Source organism: Eulemur rufifrons, chromosome 8 (genome assembly GCF_041146395.1).
Source record: "Eulemur rufifrons isolate Redbay chromosome 8, OSU_ERuf_1, whole genome shotgun sequence".
Classification (NCBI taxonomy): domain Eukaryota; kingdom Metazoa; phylum Chordata; class Mammalia; order Primates; family Lemuridae; genus Eulemur; species Eulemur rufifrons.
Genome location: NC_090990.1, coordinates 73540217 through 73566529, shown reverse-complemented (window position 1 = coordinate 73566529; position 26313 = coordinate 73540217). Strand labels below are relative to the sequence as shown.

General features: G+C 36.1%; 1 protein-coding gene across 2 annotated transcripts; it reads left to right on the top strand.

Moving 5' to 3' along the window:
* Positions 1-257: 257 nt before the first annotated feature.
* On the top strand, positions 258-24517 carry TMED5 (transmembrane p24 trafficking protein 5). Of its 2 annotated transcripts, none has more exons than XM_069478225.1 (4): positions 258-841; positions 13656-13753; positions 20781-20964; positions 21173-21217. In XM_069478225.1, the coding sequence occupies exons 1-4, from the start codon at positions 653-655 to the stop codon at positions 21215-21217; spliced, it is 516 nt and encodes a 171-aa protein (XP_069334326.1). In that variant the 5' UTR covers positions 258-652. The 2 variants fall into 2 exon arrangements, with proteins under 2 accessions (XP_069334326.1, XP_069334324.1); XM_069478223.1 differs by lacking the exon at positions 21173-21217 and adding an exon at positions 21983-24517 and having other exon boundaries at positions 261-841.
* The last annotated feature ends 1796 nt before the right edge of the window (positions 24518-26313 follow it).

Below are 26313 nucleotides of genomic sequence, written 5' to 3'. Positions count from 1 at the left end.
GCAGTCGCTTACCACCCAAGTCGCAGCTGTGAAGACACCCAATCGAAGACCGCGCACGCCGCGCTTGGAAGCGTCGGACCCTTTCCGAGGCCTCTGGCCACCGAAGCCTCAGACACCCGACGCAGAGAACCAGCGAACCCTGGCCGCGCAAAGTTCGAACGGCGGCGGGAGCCGTTGGGTCGCACCTCCCTGGGCACAACCCCGCCCCCCGCGCAGCCTCTGTGTGAGGCGACGCCGGAGGCGCGGAGCCTGCTGGGGATGGTGGTCGGCGAGCGCGTTTGTGCCCGCTCGCCGAGCTCACCCGGGACTACATTTCCCACAATTGCCATCATGACGCCCATGGGTGTGGGGGAAGGAATGGGAACCTGCGGCCGTCAGGGTGTGAGGCGGCCTGCGCTCACGCCAGGCCTGAGGGGGCCAAGACTGAGGAGGTTGCGGAACAGGACTGCCGGCGCCTCCCTCAGTCTCTACCCTTTCGAGGACTGCGCTTCCCTTCAGAAGGGAGACTTTGCCGCCCCCGCGGCCTCCACCGGGAGTTTCTTCAGATTTCAGTTTCCCTGCCAACCACGAGGAGTCCAGGGAGAAAGAGCAGAGCCGAGACGCCAATATACACCTCCCACGCCGCTTTTAGCCCGAGATCGCCCCAGCAGGAATGGGCGTTAGGATCCGGTTGCCCTTCCCCGTGCTACTCCTGGCCGCTTTGCCTCCCGTGCTGCTGCCTGGGGCGGTCGGCTTCACGCCCTCCTTAGACAGCGACTTCACCTTTACCCTTCCGGCTGGCCAGAAGGAATGTTTCTACCAGCCCATGCCCCTGAAGGCCTCGCTGGAGATCGAGTACCAAGTAAGTGCGGAGGAGAGCCAGCCTCCTTCCTTTAGCCCAGATGCTCTGCCTGTTAGCCTCTGAAACTTCTTGTGGACGGCCGGGTGGTGGGGAGGCGAGGGCCGCCAGGGAAGCGGGCCAGCTCCGCCCAGGCGCGCGAGGCTCCGCGAGGCTCTTGCGGGGGCCCGGGGACTGAGTAGTTACGCGGAACCCGGAATTGACAACTACCGGCGGTCTCCCCTTTCCTCCGGTCGGAAAGAGGCCAAGAACTGGTGATGTCGGTGGCATTTCTCTGTTTCATAATTCGCCCATCGCTTTTCTAGCCAGTACACGCTCTGATACTGAGAATTTCACAATGCAGGACTGATACACGTTCTCCTTCATCATTGGGCGAGGCGATGACACTTGTTTGAATAACCCTCACCGCTTTCATCCAGTACCAATATTATAACTCTACACTGTCTTTGCTTTAATTAAGGATTTTTGAGTTGTGCCTGCGTAATTATTACTAAACCCGATTTTTAAATATTTTAAAAGAGGCTGTTGCTGTATTTAATGGTACATTTCTGTTTCAGTTATATACCCATTATTTTCAAACCAAATAAGATCAAATCCTGTATTAAAACTTTATAACATTTGTTTCATTGAGCATCGTATTTGCCTCGTGTCATTGTTTTCTTCTTAGTATCTTCATAATACTCTTGCGGAATCGCCTTATTTTATGTAGTTATTCTGATAGGGGGTAATTAGAAGAAATTTTGTTAGTTCCACACAACTAATTTCGATGTTTCCAGGCAGCAGTGCAAAAAAAAATGCGTTGATGTATTTCACCTTTCAATTTTTTTTACGGGTTACTTAATTTTTAATCGAATGTTAATTTTTTAAAGTTGATGTAGAGGATTTTTTTTTTTTTAATACCAGGTATTGTCACAGAGCAAAATAAAAAGTTATATAGAATTTTTATCTGAAGGAACTTTAGGATTCGGTTACATATAGATGCATAAGGCAAATGCAGAGGGTAAAGTATCTAGTCACATAATGAGCAAAACTGAGGCTAGAACTCAGCAATTCTTGATTTCCAGTAAAGTTCAAAAGAACAGTTAATATGTGCCAGGAATTGTCCAAGGGGGGAAAAAAGGAAGCCCTCTTCTCAAGGAGTTTAATAAGGATTACTGGCTCATACCTAGGTTATTTCAATAAAGTATAGTTAAGTGCTAGTAGAGGAGGGTCATTTCTATGGGTTTCAGCAGAAGATTCCTGGAGAAAATAAAATTTAATCTAGAAAGATGCTTACATGAGACAGGAATGCAAGGAACAAAGGGCATTTCAGGAAAGGAAGCAAAATGAATAGACACATAGTTCTAAAAATGCACAGTGTGAGTGTTTGGGTGTGGGTAGTACGTAATACTGGGTTTTGTTAGACTTTAAGACTGTAAAGCCTTGGGTGGGAGTCAGAAAGGCAATTGGAGAGGCCAGGATGCTGGGGTCATGGATCATGAATCACATAGCTTTGTGTGCCATGCTAGTAGCTTTTCCCTTATTTTGTACAAGTCCATTTAAGAATTAAGCAGATCAGTGAGTGCAGTGCGGAATACTGATTGAAGGGAAGCAGAATTAAAGGCAGTGAAACAACTAGGGGGTTAGTGAAATAGTCTAGATAAGAAGACAATTTTTATTAATCAAAAATTCCTCAGTATTTACCCATATCTTAGGGAGGAAATCTATTTTAAGTACTAACCTTTTATGGTCAGTAGCTCCAGCTCTTAACCTTAGCTTGGGTTCAAATCTTGACTCTGCCCCTTAAAGCTTATGTGAGCTTCTCACTGGTGAAATAGAGATAATAATTGTAACTACCTCATCTGGAAAAGATGAGTTAATAAATGCTCATAGACTATCCCTGACACCTAGTAAATATTCTATTAGTTTTACATTTGCACCTTTAGGGTTATATCTGTCTTGGGTTAGCTTTATTCTTTGCATCTTTAGTCACTCTTAAAGGGACTTTTAAAGAGACTGTTCCTCCAAAGCATTCTCCTAAACAATTGTGTGGGGTTTTTTGTGTTGTGTTTGTGTTTTACGTTTGTTTGTTTGTTTTGTTCTGTTTTGTTTTTTGGAGATGGTCTCACTTTGTTGCCAGGGCATGAGGGCAGTGGCATGATCAGAACTCACTGCAATCTCAAACTCCCAGGCTCGAGTGGTCCTCCTGCCTCAGTCTCCTGAGTAGCTGGAAGTACAGGTGCACACCACCATTCCCGGCTAATTTTCTTTCTATTTTTTGTAGAGATGGGGTCTTGCTCTTGCTCAGGCTGGTCTCTAACACCTGACCTCTAGCAGTCCTCCTGCCTCAGCCTCCCAAAGTGCTAGGATTACAGAAGTGAGCCACCACGCCCAATTGTTTGATTAAGGAAAGAAGTAAAGTCATGTAATGTCTGTAATCCCTAGACAGTGTTGGAGGGATTTGTAGGAGGAAAATCATCTTCTATCCTTTGTACATTTTCCAACTTGTTTAATTTTCCAGTAACTACTCACTACTGATTTTTGTCTTAAAGTTAGTTTTTTAAATGTTACAGGATAGAAATTCCAACATTGCCCTTGGTTACTGTGACATATTGAAAATTTTTAATCATTTCTTGCTTTTTAGTAGTGCCAGTACATACATCTTATGAATAAAATAGATCATTATAAAATTTAAATCATTATTGAATGCTTAATATGTGTCAGCACTATCCTAGGTACTAGAGATAGAATGGTGAGTAAAAATATAGTCCATGCCCTCATACAATCAAGTGTGGGGACATACATTAATCAAATCACTGTACAAATGCATATAAAATTATAACTCTAATAAGTGTGATGAAGGTAAGGGCATAGGCTATGAGTGTGTTCACTAGGACTTGACTTTATCTGGAAATTGAGAGAAGAAAAACAGGAGTGGAGTTAGGATCTATAGGATAATCAGGCTTTCATTACATAAGAGGGTAAGTGGAACAAGAACAACAAATGGCTAAAAAGAACAGAATGTGTCTAAATGGCTGAAGAAGACAGAAGGATACCTTAGAGGGCCTGAAAGACCAATACAGAGAGGGAAAAGTGGTACATGTCTATTCTGAGAAGTCAATTATCAGCCAGATAAAACTATCTGGGTAGGATTTGGGGAGAATAGAACTGTGTCAATTTCTTTTATTTTTATTAGTCTCTTCAATTTTTGTATCTTGAGTTAAATCCCAATATTTTTCTAGTAAATTGGCCATTTCATCTAATTTTAAAAATTTACTTGTATAATATTATACCTAATACCATTTGGAATATCTCTTATCTCCATTTTATCTGCAAGTATACATGCCTCATATTATATGTATACAGTAGATAGGACTACTTTATTGCTCTTTGAAAAAAATTGGCTTTTGAGTATTAATGTTTTTTGTTTTCTGATTAACATATTTTTATGTATTTTTTTACTTCCAATTATAAAAGTAATATACATCTTCCTTAGAGTAACTCAAACAGGACAAAGATGTACAAAGGAAAAAATAATCTGTATATCACTGTAATGGGTGGCTGTCATTGTCCTAGCAGTGTATTCTTCCACACCTTTTTCCATATTCACAAAAGCATATAGGGTTTGGACAGGATGAAACATATATGATTATTTGAATTAAAATGAGCTGGGCACAGTGGTGTGCTCATTTAGTACCTGCTACTTGGGAGGCTGAGGTGGGAGGATCACTTGAGTCTACAAGTTTGAGACTAGCATGGGCAATTTAGCAAGACCCCATCTCAATTTAAGATATAAAAAGAATTCAAAACTTAAAAAAATATAAAATATAATAGTTTTTATTTATTGTAGTCCTTACCAAAGTTTTCAGCTACAAGTAATTAAACAACCCAAATCAGTTTTTAACAATAAGAAAAATTCATTGGCTCATATAACTGAAAGTCCAAATAAGACAGATTTCAGGCTTAAGTTTTCCTCTGGTTCTCATGCCTCTGCCCTCTTGAATTTGCTTAAAGAATTGAGTTGCTTAAAGAATTCTTTATTGACAGATTTTTTTCCTCAATGTATCAAAAATAGTATTAATATTTATTTTATCTTATTTATTCTACCTTCCATTATAGCTGTTGAAGCTTCCTTTCAGTTTGTTATATATTCATAGTTCATCTCTGTTTCTCTCTTGTAGGTTTTTAAATCTTCTACTTGTGCAGTTTCACCACAGTTTGTCTAATATAGAATTTTAAATTTATTCTATTTGGATTTGTTAGTGCTTCTTGAATCTGAGTTTTTAGATTTTAATTCAAATCTTTCAACAAGTCTGGAAAATTCTTGGCTGGGTGTGGTGGCTCACGCCCGAAATCCCAGCTCCTCAAAAGGCTGAGGTGAGACGATTGCTTGATGTCAGGAATTCAAAACAGCCTGGGCAACAGAGTGAGACCCTGTCTGTTTAAAAAGTAGGATTACTGGATCATCTGGTAGTTCTATTTTTAGTTTTTTGAGGAACCTCCATATTGTTTTTCATACTAACTTTCCCACCAACAGTATACTAATTTACATTCCTTTTTCTGCATCCTAACTTATTATCTTCTTGATAAAAGCCATTTTAACAGGTGTGAGGTAATATCTTGTTGTGGTTCATTAATTTTTTTCAGCTATAATTTTATCTGTTAACTCTTCCATTGACTTTATAATTGCAATGACTAGAAGTTCTATTTTTTTCTTTTCTATACCTGCCTGGTTTTCTAATACACTTGTTCTTTTCTCATGGTTTTCTTTTGTGTTTTTTTTTTTTAATTAATAGACTTTACGTTTTTGGAAGATTTTTAGATTTATAGAATAATTGAGGACGCATATGCCCCCACACTCCCATATATTAATAGTTTCCTCTCATTAACATCTTGCATTGGTGTGATACATTTGTTACAATTGAAGCAATTTTGTTACACTATTATGAACTACAATTCATAGTTATTATACATTGAGGTTCACTTTGTGTTGTATTATATAGTTCTGTGCATTTTGCAAATGCATATCATGTATTCACCATTACAGTATCATACAGAATAGTTACACAGCATTAAAAATCCCGTGTCCCACCTAGTCATGCTCTCCTCCAAAACTGAACCCCTGGCAACCACTGATCTTTTTTCCTTATTTCTGTATTCTCTATTCTGTTGTAATGATCTATTTGTCAGTTCTTTTGCCAGGACCACATTGTCTTGATTATGGTAACTTTATACTAAGTGAAGTCAGGTAGTGTCAGTCCTCTAACTTTGTTCTTCAGTACTGTGTTGGCTATTCTGGGTCTTTTGTCTTTCTGTATAAACTTTAGGATCAGTTTGTCAATATCCACATATTTTGGTAGATTTATACCTATGTATTTTTTCTTTCTTTTAGTGTTAATGTAGAAGGTATTATATTTTTTATTTCCAACTCCAATTGCTCATTGCTGGTATATAGGAAAGCAGTTGACTTTAGCACATTAATATTGTATCCTGAGACTTGGCTATAATCACTTACTGTTTTTTGTTTTTTTGGTGCAATTCTTTGGGATTTCTACATACACAATCATGTCATCTTTGAATAAGGAGTTTTCTTTCTTTCTTCTCAATATGTATATCTTTTATTTCCTGTTCTTGCCATGTTACATTACTAGGGCTTCCAGTAAGGTGTGGAATAAGAGCGATGAGAGAAGAGCATCCTTGCCTTGTTCCTCATTTTAGAAAGAAAACTTCTAATTTCTTGTCATTAACTGTGATCTTAGCTGTAGGATTTTTGTGAATGTTCTTTTTTGAGTGCATTTCTCTGTATTCCTAGTTTGCTAAGAGTTTTCTAAATATCATGAATTGATACTAGATTTTATCAGATTTTTTTTCGCATCCATTGGTATGATCATCTGATTTTTCTTCCTTAGCCTGTTAATGTGATGAATTACACTAATTGATTTTTGGATGGTGAACCAGCCTTACATACTTGAAATAAATCCACTTGGTCATGGTTATAATTCTTTTTATACATTGTTGGATTAGATCTACTAATATTTTGTTGAAGATTTTTGCGTCTGTGTTCATGAGAGATATCGATCTGTAGTTTTCTATTATTGTAATGTCTTCTCTGGTTTTAGTATTAGAGTAATGTTGGCATCATAGAATGAGTAAATAATTGTTTCCTTAGCTTTTATTTTCTGGAAGAGATTATAGAGAATTGGTATCATTTTATCTATAAATATTTGGTAGGATTTAACATTTGAACCATCTGGACCTGGTCCTTTCTTCTTTGAGTCCTTTTTTAAAAAAATTATTGATTCAATTTCTTTAATAGATATAAGCCTTATTCACATTATCTATTTCTCCTTGTATAAGTTTTGTGTCTTTCAAGGAATTGGTCTATTTCATCTAAGTTATCAAATTTGTGGGTATTGATTTGTTAATAACATTCCATTATTATCCTTTTAATGTCCATAGGATCATTAGTGATGACCCAGCTTTCATTTCTAGTATTAGTGATTTGTGTCTTTTCTCTTTTCTTGGTTTGCCTGGCTAGAAGTTTATCAGTTTTATTGATCTTTTTAAAGAACCAGCTTTTGGTTTCATTGATTATTCTCTGTTGATTTCCTGATATCAATTTCATTGATTTCTGCTCTAATTTTTTCTTCTCTTTGCTTTAGACTTGAGAAGAATGTGTGTGTATTCTGCTGTTGTTGGATCAAGTATTCCTAAAAAGTCAATTAGATTCAGTTGATTGATGGTGCTGTTCAGGTCGTTGTCCTTATTGATTTTTTTGTCTGCTGGGTCTGCTGGATCTGCTGATTACATTAGATGGATGTTGAAATCTCCAACTATTATATAATAGTGGGTTTGGGCTGGGCTCAGTGGCTCATGCCTGTAATCCCAGCACTTTGGGAGGCCAAGGTGAGAGGATTGCTTGAGGCCAGGAGTTCAAGACCAGCCTGAGCAATGTGAGATCCACCCCATCTCTATAAAAAATAGAAAAATATTAGCTGGGCTACTTGGGAGGCTGAGGCAGGAGGATTGCTTGAGCCCAGGAGTTTGGTGTTGCAGTGAGCTATGATCGTGCCACTGTGTTCCAGCCTGGGTGACAGAGCAAGATCCTATTTGTAAAAAAAATTTTTTTAATTTTTAAAAACTATTGAGTTTTGTCTGTTTCTTTTTGTAGTTCTGTTTTTGCCTCACATATTTTGATGCAATTGTTATTGTATACACATTAAGGATTCTTATGTCTTCTTTGAAAGTTGACCCATTTATCATAGGTAATGCCCCTCTTTATCCCTGATAATTTTCCTTGTTCTGAAGTCTGCTTTGTCTGACATTAACATACCTATTACAGATTTGTTTTGATTAGTGTTAGCATGGTATATCTTTCTCTATCCATTTACTTTTAATCTGTCTTTATATTTAGAATGGGTTTCTCATAGACAGCTTGTAGTTGGGTCTCGTTTTGTTACCCACTCTGGCAGTTCTATCTTTTAATTGGCATATTTAGACCATCCATAAAGAGCTCATTGATACCGTTGGATTAATATCACCATGTTTGTAACTCCTGTCTATTCATTGTACTTATTCTTATTTTTAATCTTCTCTTCTTTTTCTGCTTTCTCTGGTTTTTACTGAGCACTTTATATAACTCTGCTTTCTCTCCTGCCTTAACATATCAGTTATACTCTTTAAAAGTTTTTTGTGGTTTTCCTAGAGTTTGTAATAAACATATACAACTAATCTATGTCCACTTTTAAATAACACTACTGCTTCATGGGTAATACAGGTACCTTATAACAGAATATTCCTAATTCTTCCTTGCCCTTCTAGCTTGTCATTCATTTCACTTATCCATATGCTGTAATCACCCAATACATTGTTGCTATTATTACTTTGAACAGTTATCTATTTATTAGATCAATTAAGATAGGAAAAAATACAAGTTTTTCTTTTACCTTCATTTATTCCCTGCCTGATGCTCTCCTTTCTGTATGTATAATAGATCTATTAGTTATCTATTGATATAAAACTAATTAACCCCAAAATTTAGTGGCTTAAAACAACATTTACTAGCTTATAGTTCCTGTGCATCAGGAATCTGGTTGCTGCTTAACTGGGTCTTCTACTCTGGATCTCTCACAAGGCTGCAATTGTCTCAGGTTCAATTGAGAAGGAGCCAAGCTCACCCATGGTTGTTGACAAGATTCAGTTCCTCACAGGTGGTTGGACTAAGGCTTCAGTTCCTTACATGCTGTTAGTTAGAGGCTTTCCTTATTTCTTGCCATGTGAGCCTTTCTATAAAGCATCTACAACATGGCAGTTTTACTTCATCAGAGTGAGTGAGAGGGCAAGAGAGAGTGCCAGCAGAAGATAGTAAGCTAGCAAGATGGAAGTTAACAATCTTTTGTAACCTAATCATGGAAGTGACATTCCTATCACTTTTCCCATATTATGTTTATTACACAAGAGTATGAATACCAGAAAGGCAGGGATCATTGGGAGCCATATCAGAAGCTTCCCATCATATTCCTGCTTAATAGGACTTTATCTTGTGTGAATCTTATATGGCCTAGGTTGAGGATATGGCCCTCCAGAAAGATTTTACATTTGCTTCTTCCAGGCATTCCATGATGGAGGACTACTTTTTATATTAATTTCTCTGCTTGGATCTCTGAACACATGGGTAGTGAAAATTTGAACTACAAATTTGCTTAATGTGAGAGCCTGTAGATGGATTATCTGCCAAGTTTATATTACTTTTTCTCATATGACTTGAGGCCAAGATGGACAAGCTTTCTTGTGGTCTCTGTACTGATGGACCTTTTTCTTTTTTTCCCTTCAAATTTCACCCTTTTACTGAAGGTGTGTCCCTTCAAAGATGTTAGCTTTATGCATAGTTCTCAGTTGCTGCTCCCTACATAATTCAGCCCCAAATCCTCATCCCCTGTCCTCAGAGTATTAAACCCTAAACTCCTAAGTAACTATGACAAGTTAACTCCCTCCAGAAACTTCTACTTACCACTCTGGTTTTCATTTCTGTTTTATTTTTTTTTTTACTTTGCCCTGGCTACGCAGTTGAAAGAATTGTTTCAAAATATAATCTAGCATTTCCAGGGGTTTTATAGGGGGAAGATTTCAGGTTATCTGTGTATTATTAATATATTTCCAAATTGGTTATGGTATTATTTTGTTTTTTTATATCTATTTTTAAAATACATGTTATGTATTTTTAATTAAGTTTCTATATTTTTAAAATCACTTTTAATATTTTCATTAATCCTGACCAGCTACTACCAATAATTGCTTTTTAACTTTGTTTTACTGAAATCTTTTCTTAGCTTTATTATATTGCTTCTTTTCTGATTTAATGGATATGTTTTTTGGAAGGTATCCTTGGGTACTTCTTTTAGAATGTTTTGAGTCCTTGGCTATCTGAAAATAGCTTTATTTATTAAATATTTTAAGAGATTGGGCCACATTATGTTGCCCAGGTTGGGGTGCAGTGGCTATTCACAGGCATATTACAGCATTGAACTCCTGGCTTCAGGTGATCCTCCTGCCTCAGCCCCCCAAGTAGCTGGTACTAAGGAGTATGCCACTGCACCAGGCAAATAGCTTTATATTTGCTATCACTTCAGTAAATATAATTTTTTTTAACCTGGGAACATTGATGATGTGGCTCCATTATTTTTTTTTTACATCTAGTGTTACATGTAAGAGTTCTGATGCCAATCGCAATTCTTGTTATTTTGCAGTTCTCTACTACTTCTGCTGTTTCACTTTAGAAATTTCTAGGTTCTTTTTAAATCCTTTGAAAAAGTCTGTAGGATTTTTGAGTCTTTTTCATTTATCCTGCTTCACATTTATTAGATCCTCTCAGTCTAAAGATTTTTATCTTTTGAAGTAAGAATTTTTTCTTCTCATCTTTAATGATTTCATCCTTTCCCTTCTCTAAGTTCTCTTCTTTTGAGATGTTTATTAGATGGATATTTAGAAATCTTTAGCTCTGTCCACGAAGGCTCTAACCCATTTCTGTCATACTTTTTTCATCTATAGTTTTTTACCTTGTTCTGAGAATCTTTGCTCCTTCTAATTCTCTGATTCTTAGTCTCCATCCATGTTCATTCTGCTGTCATTCCATCTGTTAAGGTTTTATTTTGGCAATCGCGTTTTTGGTTTCTCTAAGAACTTTTTCATATTTACATCTTTGTTTTTTATGGATGTTACATTCTTGAATTTCTCTGAGGATATATATTTTTAAGTCTGTTTCTTTATATTAACTATTTTTTCAGAATTTGATCCTCTGAGAAAAATCAATAGTATGAAAAAGAAGGCATCAATTTCAATAAATATTTGGTGTTTCTCTAGTCTAATTGAGGATTTTGATATTGACAAATATTAGTAGCTGGATATATCCTTTGCTCAGTGGAATATCTTCCAGAAATTTAAAGGAGAAAAAGAATTGTGTATATTTAGCCAGCCATTTGCAACCAGTTTTGTTGATCAATAAGAATGCAGCAGTAGGTAATCTTTTATATCATAACATTAACGCTGCCAAGAAAAATAAAATGGAATGCTATTTAAGAAAAAGAGTAGACGGTGGGTATAGGGCTTTCTTTAATAGGCTGTACTATATAGTGTTCCAAATAAATATTTTGTTGCATTTTAACAAACACTATAAATACAGAAGAGAAAAAGGGGGAGAGATGAAAACGAGTAAGATGGGAAGAGAGATGAACAGACACAGATCTACAGGGAAAAACTAAGACACTTTAATTTGTATAGGATGATGAAAATATGTATTTATTAAATATTTGCATCCATGACAAAAAAAAATCAAAATATTTATAATACCATTGTTAGGACCAATACCCTTAGAGTTATAAACATAATGAGCAATGTATAAAATTTTCACCCATCATATCATCTGCATTGGATGTGCCGCACAGGTGTCCATAAAGGTACCTTACAAGTTTGTGCTAAGGGAATTCTAAAAATAAGTTTCCAGATAATGTCTGATTAAGTGCCAAACAAAGGATAGGCATACATTCTATAGGAGTACAAGGGAGAATATGAGAGAACTCAGTAGGAGGATTCAGAGGACATTTCAAAAGACTTAAGCTGACTGTTGAAGAATGGGTACAATTTGATGAAAAACTATTCAGGAGAATGGAACAGCACTAGAGGCAACATAGCATACTTATTAAAAATTACTCTGGGCCGGGCGTGGTGGCTCACGCCTGTAATCCTAGCACTCTGGGAGGCCGAGGCGGGTGGATCGCTCAAGGTCAGGAGTTCGAGACCAGCCTGAGCAAGAGCGAGACCCCGTCTCTACTAAAAATAGAAAGAAATTATATGGACAACTAAAATATATATATAGAAAAAATTAGCCGGGTATGGTGGCGCATGCCTGTAGTCCCAGCTACTCGGGAGGCTGAGGCAGTAGGATTGCTTGAGCCCAGGAGTTTGAGGTTGCTGTGAGCTAGGCTGACGCCATGGCACTCACTCTAGCCAGGGCAACAAAGTGACACTCTGTCTCAAAAAAAAAAAAAAAAAAATTACTCTGGAGGCAGATTGCTGAGTTCAAATTTTGATCATGCCACTTATTTGCTATATTACTTTGGAAAGATGACTTCTCTATGACTCAGTTTTTGGTTTTTGTTTTGCTTTTTTACTAAATAATAATAATAGGACCTACCTTTTAGAATTGTTATAAGTAGGAAGCAGGCAGGGGTAGTGAAAAAAAAAAAGAAAAAATAGAATTGTTATAAGTAATAAATTAATCCATGTACAGCATTTGAAACAGTTTGTGGCATAAACTATTATTGTTAGCTGCTATCATCATCTTCATATAAAGAATATCCTAAATTACCTAAGTTTTTTTTTTTTTTTTTTTTTTTTTTTTTTTTTTTTGAGACAGAATCTCACTCTGTTGCCCGGGCTAGAGTGCTACCTAAGTTTTAAGTAGAAAGGAGATTTTTGGATTGTAAAGGAACAGATCATATTCATTGGCCAGTAAATGAACTAACCTGCTCGGAATACACAGTTCATATTGGGGAGCAGTAGAAGAATGTGTTAAAGAAGTTACTTGGAGGCCGGGCATGGTGGCTCACACCTGTAGTCCTAGCACTTTGGGAGACCAAAGCAGGAGGATTGCTTGAGGTCAGGAGTTCAAGACCAGCCTGAGCAAGAGCAAGACCCCATCTCTATAAAAAATAGAAAAATTAGCCAGGTGTGGTGGCACATCCTTGTAGTCCTAGCTGCTCAGGAGGCTGAGGCAGGAGGATCTCTTGAGCCCAGGAGTTTGAGGTTGCAGTGAGCTATGATGACTCCACTGCACTCTACCTGGAGCAACACAGTGAGACCCTGTCTCAAAAAAAAAAAGTAGTCACTTGGAGTCAGATCATGGAGGTCTTCAATTCCAGGCTAAGAAGTAGTTAATTATTCTTTCATTAAAGAGGAAACAAACTCAAAAAAGTTGTAGAGAATGTCCTAAATAACCTAAGTTTTAAGTAGAAAGGCCCAGCATTTGAACTGACCTCTGTGTTTCTGTCCACTATACAGGGCTTCTCAATGAAGGCATTGTTTTGGGAAGATTTATTTCCATAACATCCATAAGTCTAAATTTAGGTGATGGCAAGAGAAATGAGTAAGGAAGGGACAAGTTCCAAAAATGAACAGAATTGAACTAGATGAACTTTCAGCTCCTTTCTAGCCCTAATGACTCTGTTGGCTTTCTTATTCCTCTAGGTTTAGAAAGAAAATCTTCACATCATATGATCTACTTTATATAATTTTTTATTTTCAGAATTTGTAATATGTTTTTCTCTTGTGTGATCTTCTATAGGTTTTAGATGGAGCAGGATTAGATATTGATTTCCATCTTGCCTCTCCAGAAGGCAAAACCTTAGTTTTTGAACAAAGAAAATCAGATGGAGTTCACACGTAAGTAATCTCTTTTAGTTGAGTTCCTTTGGCTGAATAATACCAGTGAGTTATCTTCAAGGGAGGGAAATTTAGCACATTCAGTAATAAGTGTCAGTATTAGATAATTCCATATGATTTCAAACAGTCCACAATAATGGGCCATCTTATAAACTAAAACTTCGTCCATTAACCTTTTTCTTTTTGCTTAGGCATTTTGTTTTGATCCTGACTAAATTTTTTCTTTGCTTTAGTTAATAGATTAGTATTCCCTAGGTATTGCATTCACTCTGTTGTGGCATCTTAAACCTGCCTTTCTGGCTAGCACAGGCTTTCCATTTTAACTAAAAGCTACTGTTCTAGAGCTCGAGGCTGCAGTGAGCTATGATTGCACCCCTGCACTCCAGCTTGGGGGACAGAGCAAGACCCTGCCTCAAAAAGAAAAAAAAAGTTACTGTTCCAGGTACATGTCTTAAAGTTTCTTGAGCTGCTGGCTATACCATCTTTGCACATAGTTTTATTTTTCAAAAGAATAGTACAGTATATCTGTGTGCATATATGTGTCTGAATATAAATTGGTTTTTGTTACTCAGACCTCACTCTTTTTAGATAATTGGAAGGTAATTATCTAAAAATACTCTTTTTAGATAATTGGAAGGTAATTATCTAAAAAGTAAAGGTAATTATCTGAAAATAAAAGATCTGACCATGAGAAAGTATATAGAAAGAAAATACTTGTTATAACTCTTTGAATTCAGGGTTTGACAAAAGACCATATATGCTCTTCTGACATCTCACTTCCTTCTTTTCATATCTCACGGGTGCGTTTTCCCTGTTTCATCCAATTATTTCATGATAGCATTTTTTTAGTCAATATTATGTTAAACTAAACTGTGAGTTTATAGGAAGAGGAAGAACAGAGTATCTAATATTTGCCATAAACAAGGGTTGGCATGTTATATGCTTCTAAATTAATCTTTCCAACCCACTATGATATAGATTCTTTGATTCTGGACTACCATTTTACAGACAAGGAGGCTCAGAGAAGTTAAATAAGCCTGCAGGGAGACAGGATGGACCAAAACTCTTGCCTTCTACCATATGATGCTTAGAACATCCCTGGCACATAGCACTATTGTAAGTACTAGCTATTATTAAAATTATTGGTCTTTGTTAACTAAATGCCTGGCACGTAATTGATACTCGGTAAACACTGAATACGTGTATGAGTGAATGAGGGAAAAAATGTCTCAACCGTATTCTTAGGATATTCATTGAAAATGCTTTTTTAAATAGAGCTCAGAAAAATATTTGTATTAACTATTAATAAATAAGAGAAATAGTAATTTTAAAAATCAGTTTGGATTGATATACTTGGAATTAAATATATTTTCTCTTTGGTAAGTGAATGAACAAGAACTAAAAATGTAATTTATCTTTAAATTTCAGAATATAAAAAATGTACAAAAATTTCTGTCAATTTTTATTTCTCTTTCATTATCTAATCCCTTATAGAGATAAATTAAAATTAACTGTTAGGAAAAAAGGTATCTTATTGCTTTCTTGCATAGAATCACCTCTCGTTAAACTATTGGGAGAAAAGAATTGAATTTATAATAGTTCACATTTATTGTGTTCTTTTGATGTGCCAGGCCAGTGTTCTAACCACTTTTCATGACCACAATCCTTTGACGTACATAATAGTATTACCATTTTACTGATGAGGAAATTGAGGCATAGAACAGTTAAGTAAGTTGCTGAAGGTTACACAGGTAGTGAACAGCAAAGCCAGGGAATCTAAACCCAGGCAGTCCAACTCACTCTTACTAACTATACCAAATTTACAAATCTACTTTCTAAAAATTAGATTTAAACAAAACTTTTACTTTAGCTATATTAGTTTGTAAAGGCAACTAAAATCTCAGTATGACACTGGTTTTTCTTAAGTAAATCTTTGAAACAGACATTATCCTTCTAGTAGTCAGGATTAGTAAAAACGTCTCCAAACAGAGAACTAAACAGCTTAAGTAATATCTATTTGTCTAGCACTACCTGGAATGAGGAGTTACATATAAATGCACTTTTCTAGACTATTGGATTAATATTACCTACCAGAATTTACACATTTTGAACTATTTATGTATGCTTTTTGTTCTACTTAAAAGGAAAATTTTCTCTTATGCATTTTTCTTTGAATGATATTTTGTATCATTTGTAGCAATAAAACTCCTTTCTACCAAAAGCAGTCAACACAGATTTATTAATAGAAAGAGATTGATGTAGGAATGACTGTAAAGAATTGAGGCATTTTTGTTTGTTGTACACATGCTGAAGCTCATACATCTGAGGCAGTGTTTCTCAACCATTTTTTATTTTTACTCTCTTCCTCCTCTAGGAGCCTTTGTAGACATTCTTTTTCCTAGTCATTCCCCTATGGAATTTTAATACCACAGATATACTGCATATGTGTTATGTACTGTATGTATATCTGTGCTTTATACATAAAAAGAATAGGTACAAAGCTTACTCTTTTTATTCAATGCAGGGTTAAGAATTACTAAATACAGTTGAGTTAAATAAAATTAAGACTAAAGTTAAAAATTAAAAAGCTTAAAATTTAACTTTATAACTATCTTCTAAACTGTTAATGCAATTTCTTTGCTTATATTAGTAATATCAGTTATATATGCAAAGTAGCAATTTATATAAATACATAATAGCAATGTAAAGTTTTAAAAATCATTCAAAACATTTTTTCAGCAAAAGTATTAATAAAATGCTTGAAAAATTATATTAACTTCTTAAAAATTATTTTTAGTGAAATTAACTTTTAACTTGATATGGGAAACTAATTTTAAGTAGGTACTAGTCATTCAGATATTATTGAAATTTTTTTCCAGCACTTGGCATAACTTACGACAGGCTAATTACCCTTGTAGAATTAAAATAATAAAATATAAACTAGTTTTATTTAATTCTCAAAAAAAGCATTGAGGATCAAACATAAGGGAGCCAACAGCAGTCACTAGTCATGTTGCAGGCCACTTCTTGCAATATGACTTCAAGATCGATCAATCAAAAGTCCTCTAAATCGCAGCTGTTTATTCACCGTAGTTTTGTAGCATTGTTCTTACATAAATTTTGTGTTATCCTCGATGAATTCATGCTGCTTGTGAGATACCCAGGAAAACCCAATGAGAGAAAACTGAATTCTAGGGAATAAGATTTTGTCAGGTAGGATTGTCACAGACAATTATTATCTAAGAATATTTTGCCCCTTTCCGAGCAATATCACCCCTGTTGAGAATGCGTGGTCTAAGTGAATGCTGTCCTTCAGAACAGTCATGTTTACTGGTTATATAGTTACTGTAATAGTGAATACATTAATCAGAATATGATGTAAAATTTTCCTTAGGAAAAGCCCCACATTTGGATCGTATTACTTTGTTTTTTTCCTGTTTTTAAAAAAATTTTTTTCTTACTTTTATGTATTTTTATTTTTTGAGATGGGAGTCTGGCTCTGTTGCCCAGGCCAGAGTGCAGTGGCGTAATCATAGCTCACTGCAGCCTCTGCAGCCTCAAATTCCTGGGCTCAAGCAATCCTCCTGCCACAGCCTCCCAAGTAACTGGGCCTATAGGTGTGCACCAACAGGCCTAGCTAATTTTTTTATTTTTTTACAGAGAGGGTCTACCTGTGTTGCCCAGGCTGGTCTCAAATGCCTGGCCTCAAGAGATCCTCCTGCTGAGTTGCTGGAATTACAGGCCTGAGCCAGTGCACCCACTGTTTTTTCCTTTTAAAATTGCTCTCCACTGTGTTCACCAGAGTTTGTTCAGGCTCTGTCCAAAGGTTAAATACATCCTCAAAAGACAAAAGTTTGAAATAATTGAGGGGATTACAAAGAATGCAGACAGGTTCTGAGCCATATTATAGAAAGATCAATTAACTTGAGAGTCAGATAACCAAGCTTCATCTATGTCCATAACAGGCTGCATGATCATACAAGTATCTTAACCTGTTTGAACCTCATTTAACTTAACTTTGAAAAGGTTAATTGTGCCTACTTCTAAATGTGATGGTAAGGATTATGAGAGAGAAAAATATGTGAAAGCAGAGTGTAAATTATGAACAGGTATACAAGTATTTGCTATTAGTATTTGTAGTATATATGTTAAAATCTGTTCACATTGCTGAGTATTTTGCTTATGATTAAACAAAAATAATACGTTGGAAATAGCAAAAAAGATGAAAATTGGCTTAAAAGATCAGAATCACATGATGTATTCAGAGGGCCATAGAAAATAATACAAGCCTCCTAAAGACTTAAGTGATCCAGTGCACTGGCAATAAGAAAACTTCAAAATCATTTATATCAACCTTCCATGAATAGTCACAACAGACTAAAACACAATTTGAACTGCGTTTTTCTAGTGTGAACTTTAAAAAAATGTGGAAAGTCACATCAGTAGTCATTACATAGTAATACATCATAAAGAGATAAAAGTGAATTGGTGGAAAAACCAGTGATTGGAGAGAAGCAAAATAGTAGAGTCTGAAAATTTTCAAATGGACAGAGTCTTGATAGATGTAGTGAGTCTAAGAGGGCATGCCCAAAAAGAAAACAATGATCTTAGGTAGAGCAAAAGAACAATTCAGGTTTTCTTTGCTACAGTGAGCATGTGGCATTGGCAGGACATTTAAGAACAGCACGTTTAAGGAAGATTTGTTTTTGTGATGTCAGCCCCTATCCTCGTGTCATCCCTTTGCTCCCCTCCCCAGTTTTTAGTAGCCTGGCCCTTGAGTCCTCAAATCACATGAGAGAATATAGAAATCTGCCTGGAGTACATGTATAAATATATGCCTTTCTTTTAATTCAACATTTTACACTCCCTTCCTGGTTTCTTGAACCTCCTCCCCATCTCACTCTCTCACATACAAGGTAGCACTGAGGGCATAATCTGGAAAATTATAAGGAAGGAAGTTTGCTCAGTTTTAGGCCTTTAAGTTGCCTTTAAGCTCTAACATCCTTTGATTTATGACACCTCAAAACTGACAGGTTTCCAAATGGATCTGTTTCCAAATAGAGTTTCATTGAAGATCTTAATATGAGTAGTATAGCTTGGGTCCTGCTTATGTCAACCATGATCGCATAATGCTGCATGTCAACCAAAGGGACGTATAGGCAAGATATTTTAAGACAAAAGGAAGTACAAGTTAATGTGCAGTTTAATAAAGATGAAGAAATTCAGGATATTAGAGTGCTACAACAGAACCTAACGCTGGACCACAAAGGATAAGTAATCCAGGGCAGCTCTCACTCCAAATCCCCACTGCAATTCTAACTGAAGCCACTTTAAGAAATTGAATAAAATCAGGTGATAAGCAGTTTAAAATGCAGCTGGAAAGGTGCATTTACTTAGAAGTTCATCTAAGTAAACTGAAAACATTGCTAGACATATCAAAGCCTTTATTAGAAATATCATTAGGATAGAGAAAACTGACAAGATTAATTCATTTAATGTGTGCACATTAGGTATACTGAATTTTTATAAAAGGCCCTTTGTAATTTACAACTGCTCTGTGACTAAATAAAAAACCATATATGTATCTGTCATCTGAAACAGTAGTTCTCACAGGATAATTTTATAAACTCAGATTTACATAAACTTAAAAGAGTATTTAAGTTGGGGTTTTTTGTTGTTGCTTTTTTCTCTTTTTAGACAGGGTCTTGCTGTATTCCCCAGACTGGTCTTAAACTTCTAGGCTCCAAGCAATCCACCAGCCTCCCAAGTAGCTGGGACTATAGGCATGCACCACTGTGCCTGACTTTGAGTTGGCTTTTAACCAGTTTTTTAAAGTGTTAGCAATAGTCTCTTGTGAAATGATTAACTGAACAACAGACACTTTGCTGATATATTATAAAAATGTAAACCACTTTTTTAATTTTTTTTTTTTTTTTTTTGAGACAGAGTCTTGCTCTGTTGCCTGGGCTAGAGTGCCATGGCGTCAGCCCAGCTCACAGCAACCTCAAACTCCTGGGCTCAAGCAATCCTTCTGCCTCAGCCTCCCGAGTAGCTGGAACTACAGGCATGCACCACCATGCCTGGCTAATTTTATCTAGATATATTTTTAGCTGTCCAAATCATTTCTTTCTATTTTTAGTAGAGACAGGGTCTCCCTCTTGCTCAGGCTGGTCTCGAACTCCTGACCTTGAGCGATCCTCCCACCTTGGCCTCCCAGAGTGCTAGGATTACAGGCATGAGCCACTGCGCCCGGCCTGTAAACCACTTTTGCTATTCATTCAAGGAAATGGTGTTTGTAGTAGTAAATGTCATTAGCCTGTGGAATATTTTGCTTCTTAAAGTTTCTCTCCACAAAAAGTCATTAGAAAACCACTTCGCTAAATTAACTCTGCCCAGGCCAATTATCTTGAATGTGGAAGTAATGAGACCAAAATCATAATAAGTTCAGTTGAGATGTGAATGGCATTTATTCAATAAAGGAAAAGCCACTGAGAGTAAATTGTGCTGGCCACAGACTTCATCTCTAACCTTTGTACACTGTATGACAGAAATATACTTAATCAGTAGGAGGCCTGGAAGAAAACACTTAGGACAGTCCATCACTGCTTTCAAAAACAAAACAAAACTCAGTTTACAGATTAATCTCAGTTGAAGGGCAGGTTGGTAGCATTTGCATATGAATCAAACTCACAATAAAACTACTTTTAATAATGTATAAATATTAAAGTTTATTACAGGTTATCATGTATCTAGGTTTTTAATCTTATCCTTTTCCAAAAATTAGGTCATTTACCATAGTTTACTACTGAGTAAATGGCAAGCATGTCTAAGCTGCAAGTACGTAAATGTATGTATTTCCAGGTTACCTCTTTCCCAAGAAATTTTAATTTTTCTTTCATACAAAGGAAATTTATAGGTAAGCTGTCCAATTAGAAAGCATGTTATTTCTTTTTTACCTTTAGTTGTTTTTCCTTTGATCCCAAATAGAAGTGAAGATAACTAAAGACATGTACTTTTTTTTATACAGTGTAGAAACTGAAATTGGTGACTACATGTTCTGCTTTGACAATACATTCAGCACCATTTCTGAGAAGGTGATTTTCTTTGAATTAATCCTGGATAATATGGGAGAACAGGCACAAGAACAAGAAGATTGGAAGAAATATATTACTGGCACAGATATGTTGGATATGAAACTGGAAGACATACTGGTCAGTATGGTTTTTTAATAAAATAAAAATTATTAACATCCAGAGGCCTTAGTACGGTGATAGGCACTAAATGAAGCATTTTATCTGCGTTATCCAGGAAAATCTGTTTCTAGTATTTTCCTATTTTGCCATAAATACTTGGACATCATTTCAAATCTCAATTTTATCTTATATTCATATAGCTTTTTCAAATCACTTATCTCACCAGGACTCTATTATAAAAATAGCTTTTTTTAGAAGATATGCAACTTAGAATGCATCTTGGTAAGCTTGTTTTATAAATGTGATATTGGAACATTTTTATATTATAAATAGATTATACTTTTGATTATATAGTATATACGTCTAAAATGAAATATTTTCTAATTTCACTACTTTGTGAGATTAAAACATTGGGTATTTTGCTAGACACTAAAGTGGCCAGACTAATATTCAAAGAAGAAAATATAAACACAAGGTGTTATATAATAGGTAAATACCTAAAGGTTATCATTAATTGGGTTTTAAAAACTAAATCATTTGCCAGGCGCAGTGGCATGTACCTGCAGTCCCAACTACGTAGGAGGATTGCTTGAGGTCAGGAATTTGAGGCTGCAGTGTGCTATGATGGCACCTGTGAGTAGCCACTGCATTCCAGCCTGGACAACAGAGCAAGACTCCATCTCTAAAAATAATCATTTTCTTATGATTGTGTAAGTACTAAGAAAGAAATAATGTATGTAAAATTCTTGGTGCTGTGCCACTCACATAGTTTCATATTATCTATTTGCAATTCACAATAGCTTTGTTCCCTTGTTAAATAACTGTTTATAAATAATTTAAATATATCAGGAGAACTATTACATAACCTTACAGAGGATCTTTAGGTAATATAAGTAGTACCTGTCCCTTAATTGAATTGTGTACCCCTCTATCGTAAAATTGGGTTTGGATAAAAAACTAACGTGAAGCTCATTTTAAAATTAACTTAAAATTTCTGAGCATTCTTTAATATTTAAATTATTCTATTTATCTCCAGGAATCCATCAACAGCATCAAGTCCAGACTAAGCAAAAGTGGTCACATACAAACTCTGCTTAGAGCATTTGAAGCTCGTGATCGAAACATACAAGAAAGCAACTTTGATAGAGTCAACTTCTGGTCTATGGTTAATTTAGTGGTCATGGTGGTGGTGTCAGCCATTCAGGTTTATATGCTGAAGAGTCTATTTGAAGACAAGAGGAAAAGCAGAACTTAAAACTCCAAAACTAAAGTACTTAACATTTAAAAGAAAGGCATAAAAAGGCAGTAAACTATTACAGTCAAGATCATTGATAGTCTTTTCCAAATTGTTTTCAGGCATCATGAGTATAATTTTAATGTGAAAGGAAAGCCTTCACTTTCTGTGCAAATAATCTTACTGGTCCAGTTGTACTTAAGTGTGTAACTTGAACATTTTGCAAAATAGGTTTAATTGAATGAAGCCATATTAATAACTAAATTTTCCTAAATTTTACAAATGTCATAGGTGATTTAAATGAACAGTGGGCCTAAGTGCAACACCAGTCTGTTTTTCAAACGTTCTCTTACCCGGAACTTTCTTTGTAAATGTGGCAATTACAAATTAATTGTAGAAGTATTCAATATATTAAGTTATAAATCATCTGAAAATTAATGATGGATTAAACATAATCTTTAGAAGACAAAGGTTCAACTTTTCTCTATTTACATATGCATCTCTCCTGTAATGTAAATAGATGCATAGCTTTGAAATACAATTAGATTTTGGAGATTTTTATATCCAAATATCTTTCAATGTAAAATACAGCAAAAAGTATTAGTTTTATATACCTAGCCTACATCCCAAAAGTTGACATTTTGATAATTCTTAAAAATACAAAGAAGTTATACTTTCCTGATTAAAATTAGGTCAGGTTTTCTCTCTGAAGTGAAGAATATATAAAGCTTGCTTGGTCTCCATAAGGACCCATTCTGTCTAACCCTTAAGTAAGGTATAGGATTTTTAAATTAAATGTGAGTTAAGTTTATTTTTATATTACCTGTCAACAGTTATGTTAACTGTAACATGATTACTGACTTGAATAATACATTATTATCAGCAGTTTTGAGGGAGATGTTGCTAAACAGATCTGGGCCTAACATAAATAAATGTCTCCTTTTCTGAGTTCTAAAAATTATAAACAATAAAAAGGAATTTAGGTAAGCTTGAGAATACCTGATCCAACATAAAGTTCACTTGCATGGAAATTTAAATAAATACCTGGAATCTGATGGGCTCATCGTGACATCCCAATCTTAATATAAATCATAGACTAATTTCCAGTTAACTGGAAGAAACTATATTTGGCTGTCAGTTTTATTTTCTAGAAGTATTCTGTTTTGAATTATCTTTTATAGTATTCAGGTACATTTTATGAAACATAAGCCCTACTGTAAGTTTTAGCATTGGGTGTACATACTTATTACAATTTTTATTATAACTTTTATAAAATGGCCTTTCTGATAAATATTTATTGACATGGAAGTAAGGATTCGAAACACCCAAATGTGAATAACTCATACATACATAAAAAGTCTCTGCTATCCTAGTACTAGTAATTTAATTTCATAATGAATGAAATAGAATATTTAATACCCATTTGTAATATTGTTTACAACAAGTATATTGTGAGTTACAAACAATCAAGTTAAAAATTTGAGTATAGAGCCCATCTATAGGTTAACACTGATGGAATTCTTGATAAGCAATAATGAGATCCGAGAGATAGTGATTTCATTTACAATCTACACTCAGAGTAGTACAGAAAGAGACATTTCCCTCCTTCTTAATTAAGCTCTTGGGAGAATAGAAGCTTAGATTTCTCTACTTGGAGACTTTTTTAAAAATGAGTAAATGCCATATATGATCAATTACCTTAATTGGCCAAGAAAGTGCTTCAGGTGTCTAGGAGTAGTCCCTGTAACACTTGCAGAACAAGGGTCAGTAAGATCATTGCCTATGAAGAGCTGTCCCTTTTGCCCTCTATTAAGTTCATTATGAGACGCAAACTTACCGTAACTAATAAGGCAGAATACAAATATAAACTACTGCATCTTTTCTATAAAACTGTGATTAAGAATTCTACCTCTTATATACAACTGTTACTGTACTATACTCTGACTTCTTAGCCAACACTGAAGTTGTTACATCATTATCTACATATTATGATTTGCGCCACTGATTTCAAACCTATGATTCTGTAACTTCTTACCATATAAAAATAATATTGGCTTTATTTGGAAAACAATTTAGGAATATTAAGGATAATTTTATTTTTATAGACACAAAGTAAAAAGATACTTAAGCATGTTACCTGTATTAACTAAAAAATGTAAAATTTGTAAAGAACAAGACTCTTTAATATTTCTAAAGGCATATTGTTTATCTGCTTCATATGTTTTTTTTAAAGTTGCTATTCCATTTCTAAATTAAAATTATGCTAAAATTCAGTAAGCTACTTGCCACTTTACAGCTGATTTTATCTTTGGTTTTTAATTATATGGAATTTTAAAATACTACAATAATTAACCAAGATCTAGAGCTTGCTCCAGTTCACATTTGGATGATTAATGATGATTAATAAATGATTAATGAATGATTCTTTCATGTGAATGTCAAGACATGCAAGATAAATGTTTGAAAGATAGCATTTAAATAAATTACAAATTGAAATGTAATTTTATGGTAAACATATTTATTCTTAAACATCATCATGTCAAAAATGAGTACTTATAATTATATGCCTCAAATAAAAATTATTTCCCTAAAATTTTAAAATAAATTGATTCATCATGTAATGATTTTTCATCTGGAGCATAATAATTCACAATCAGTGTTGCTGAAATTGCTGTATACTTATAAACAGACAGCCATCTTAAATGAGCAATGTATTATGAGTACTGAACTAAGTATATATAATAAAAATTACTATCAAAGATTGTAAATGCTGTCTACTCGTTAAAGCCTTTCTTGATTTCAGTCTTAATTCAATACGCTTTCCTAATGGCACCAACCACCAGGAGAGAGCAAGGAGCAGATTTTCCCTCAGCGCCATCAGAAGGCACCAGCCCCACTGACACCTTCATCTCAGAATTCTGGCTCCCACCCCTGTGAGAGGAAACATTTCTGTCATTTTAAGCTATTTAGTTTGTAGTCCTTTGTTAGGGCAGACCCAGGAAATTCACACATCCTCGTGATTCTTGTGAAATCTTAGAATCTCACTCTAAGAATTACCAAATTGATCTTAGGAGCAAATGTCGGACAGTCCATCAAGGTTCCTTTGCTCTCTCTCAAGGGAGCACACTCTAGTTTAAATCTGGAAGGAGGACAGGTGTCTGTCACACTGCTAGTTTGCACCTCAAGACTTATGCTAAATTCTGAAGCTGTGTGTGTTAAGGAGCTAAGCACAAAGCCTTTTGAAAATAGGATAAGAAAAAGAAATAGAGGAGTTGTGGATAGGAACACAAAGCAGGATATCAGCAGAGATCAACCCCCAAGAGGCTTGGAGTCCAGCGAGAAGGGTAGGTGGAGCAGTTTATTTCTCACTCCTCCACACCTCTGGCAGTCAGTGGGCTCCTGAGCTGCTTGGAGAGCTTCTCTACCCCCACAAGCCCAACAGCTGTTGCCACCAGTGAACTGGGAGCTTAATGAAGATGAAACACCAGTCAGCTGGCGCCCTTGGGGTCACTCCCTGACACCGCAGGCCCAAGCTGAAAAGGCAGGCACCATATTGCTTCTCTACCCACCATGCACCTTTGTCCTCCACAGGGAGCTTCAGCCCCTCAGTTTTCGTCTGCAACGTTCCCACAGAAACTGTTCCCAACTCTGGCCCAGACTGCGGGAGCCACAGGAAGCTGGTGAGTGTGGGGGGATCTCTGTGACCCCGCCGTCTGGACATTCTGGATGGTCTGCCTTCTAGTGAGGTGAACAGATGTGACCAGAGTGCTAGCTTTCTTCCATTCAGACCCTTTTTCTCCCCTCCCCGGCCCCGCCCAGGCTCGCAGGAACTGTTTTTCCTCTCGGTGCATCTACCACACTGGTGCTCCCACAGAGTGTGGGGCTCAGGCTTTTCCTCTGGGGGTCCTGCAGCAGATTGAGGGGTAATCAGACTGTGAGCTCCCTACCGGCCAGCCCTCCCTGGTGCCGCTTCCCAGGTGACTCCATTAGGGCAGGGCACAGCACACCCCAAGGCAGAGAGACATTGAACCTGCTTGGGCACCCCCTGGGCAACTCGGGACCAGTGTGCTTCTCCCTGGCGTATTAAGGGATTGGTCTTTGGAGACCCAGAGACAGGCCCACAGAAGAGATAC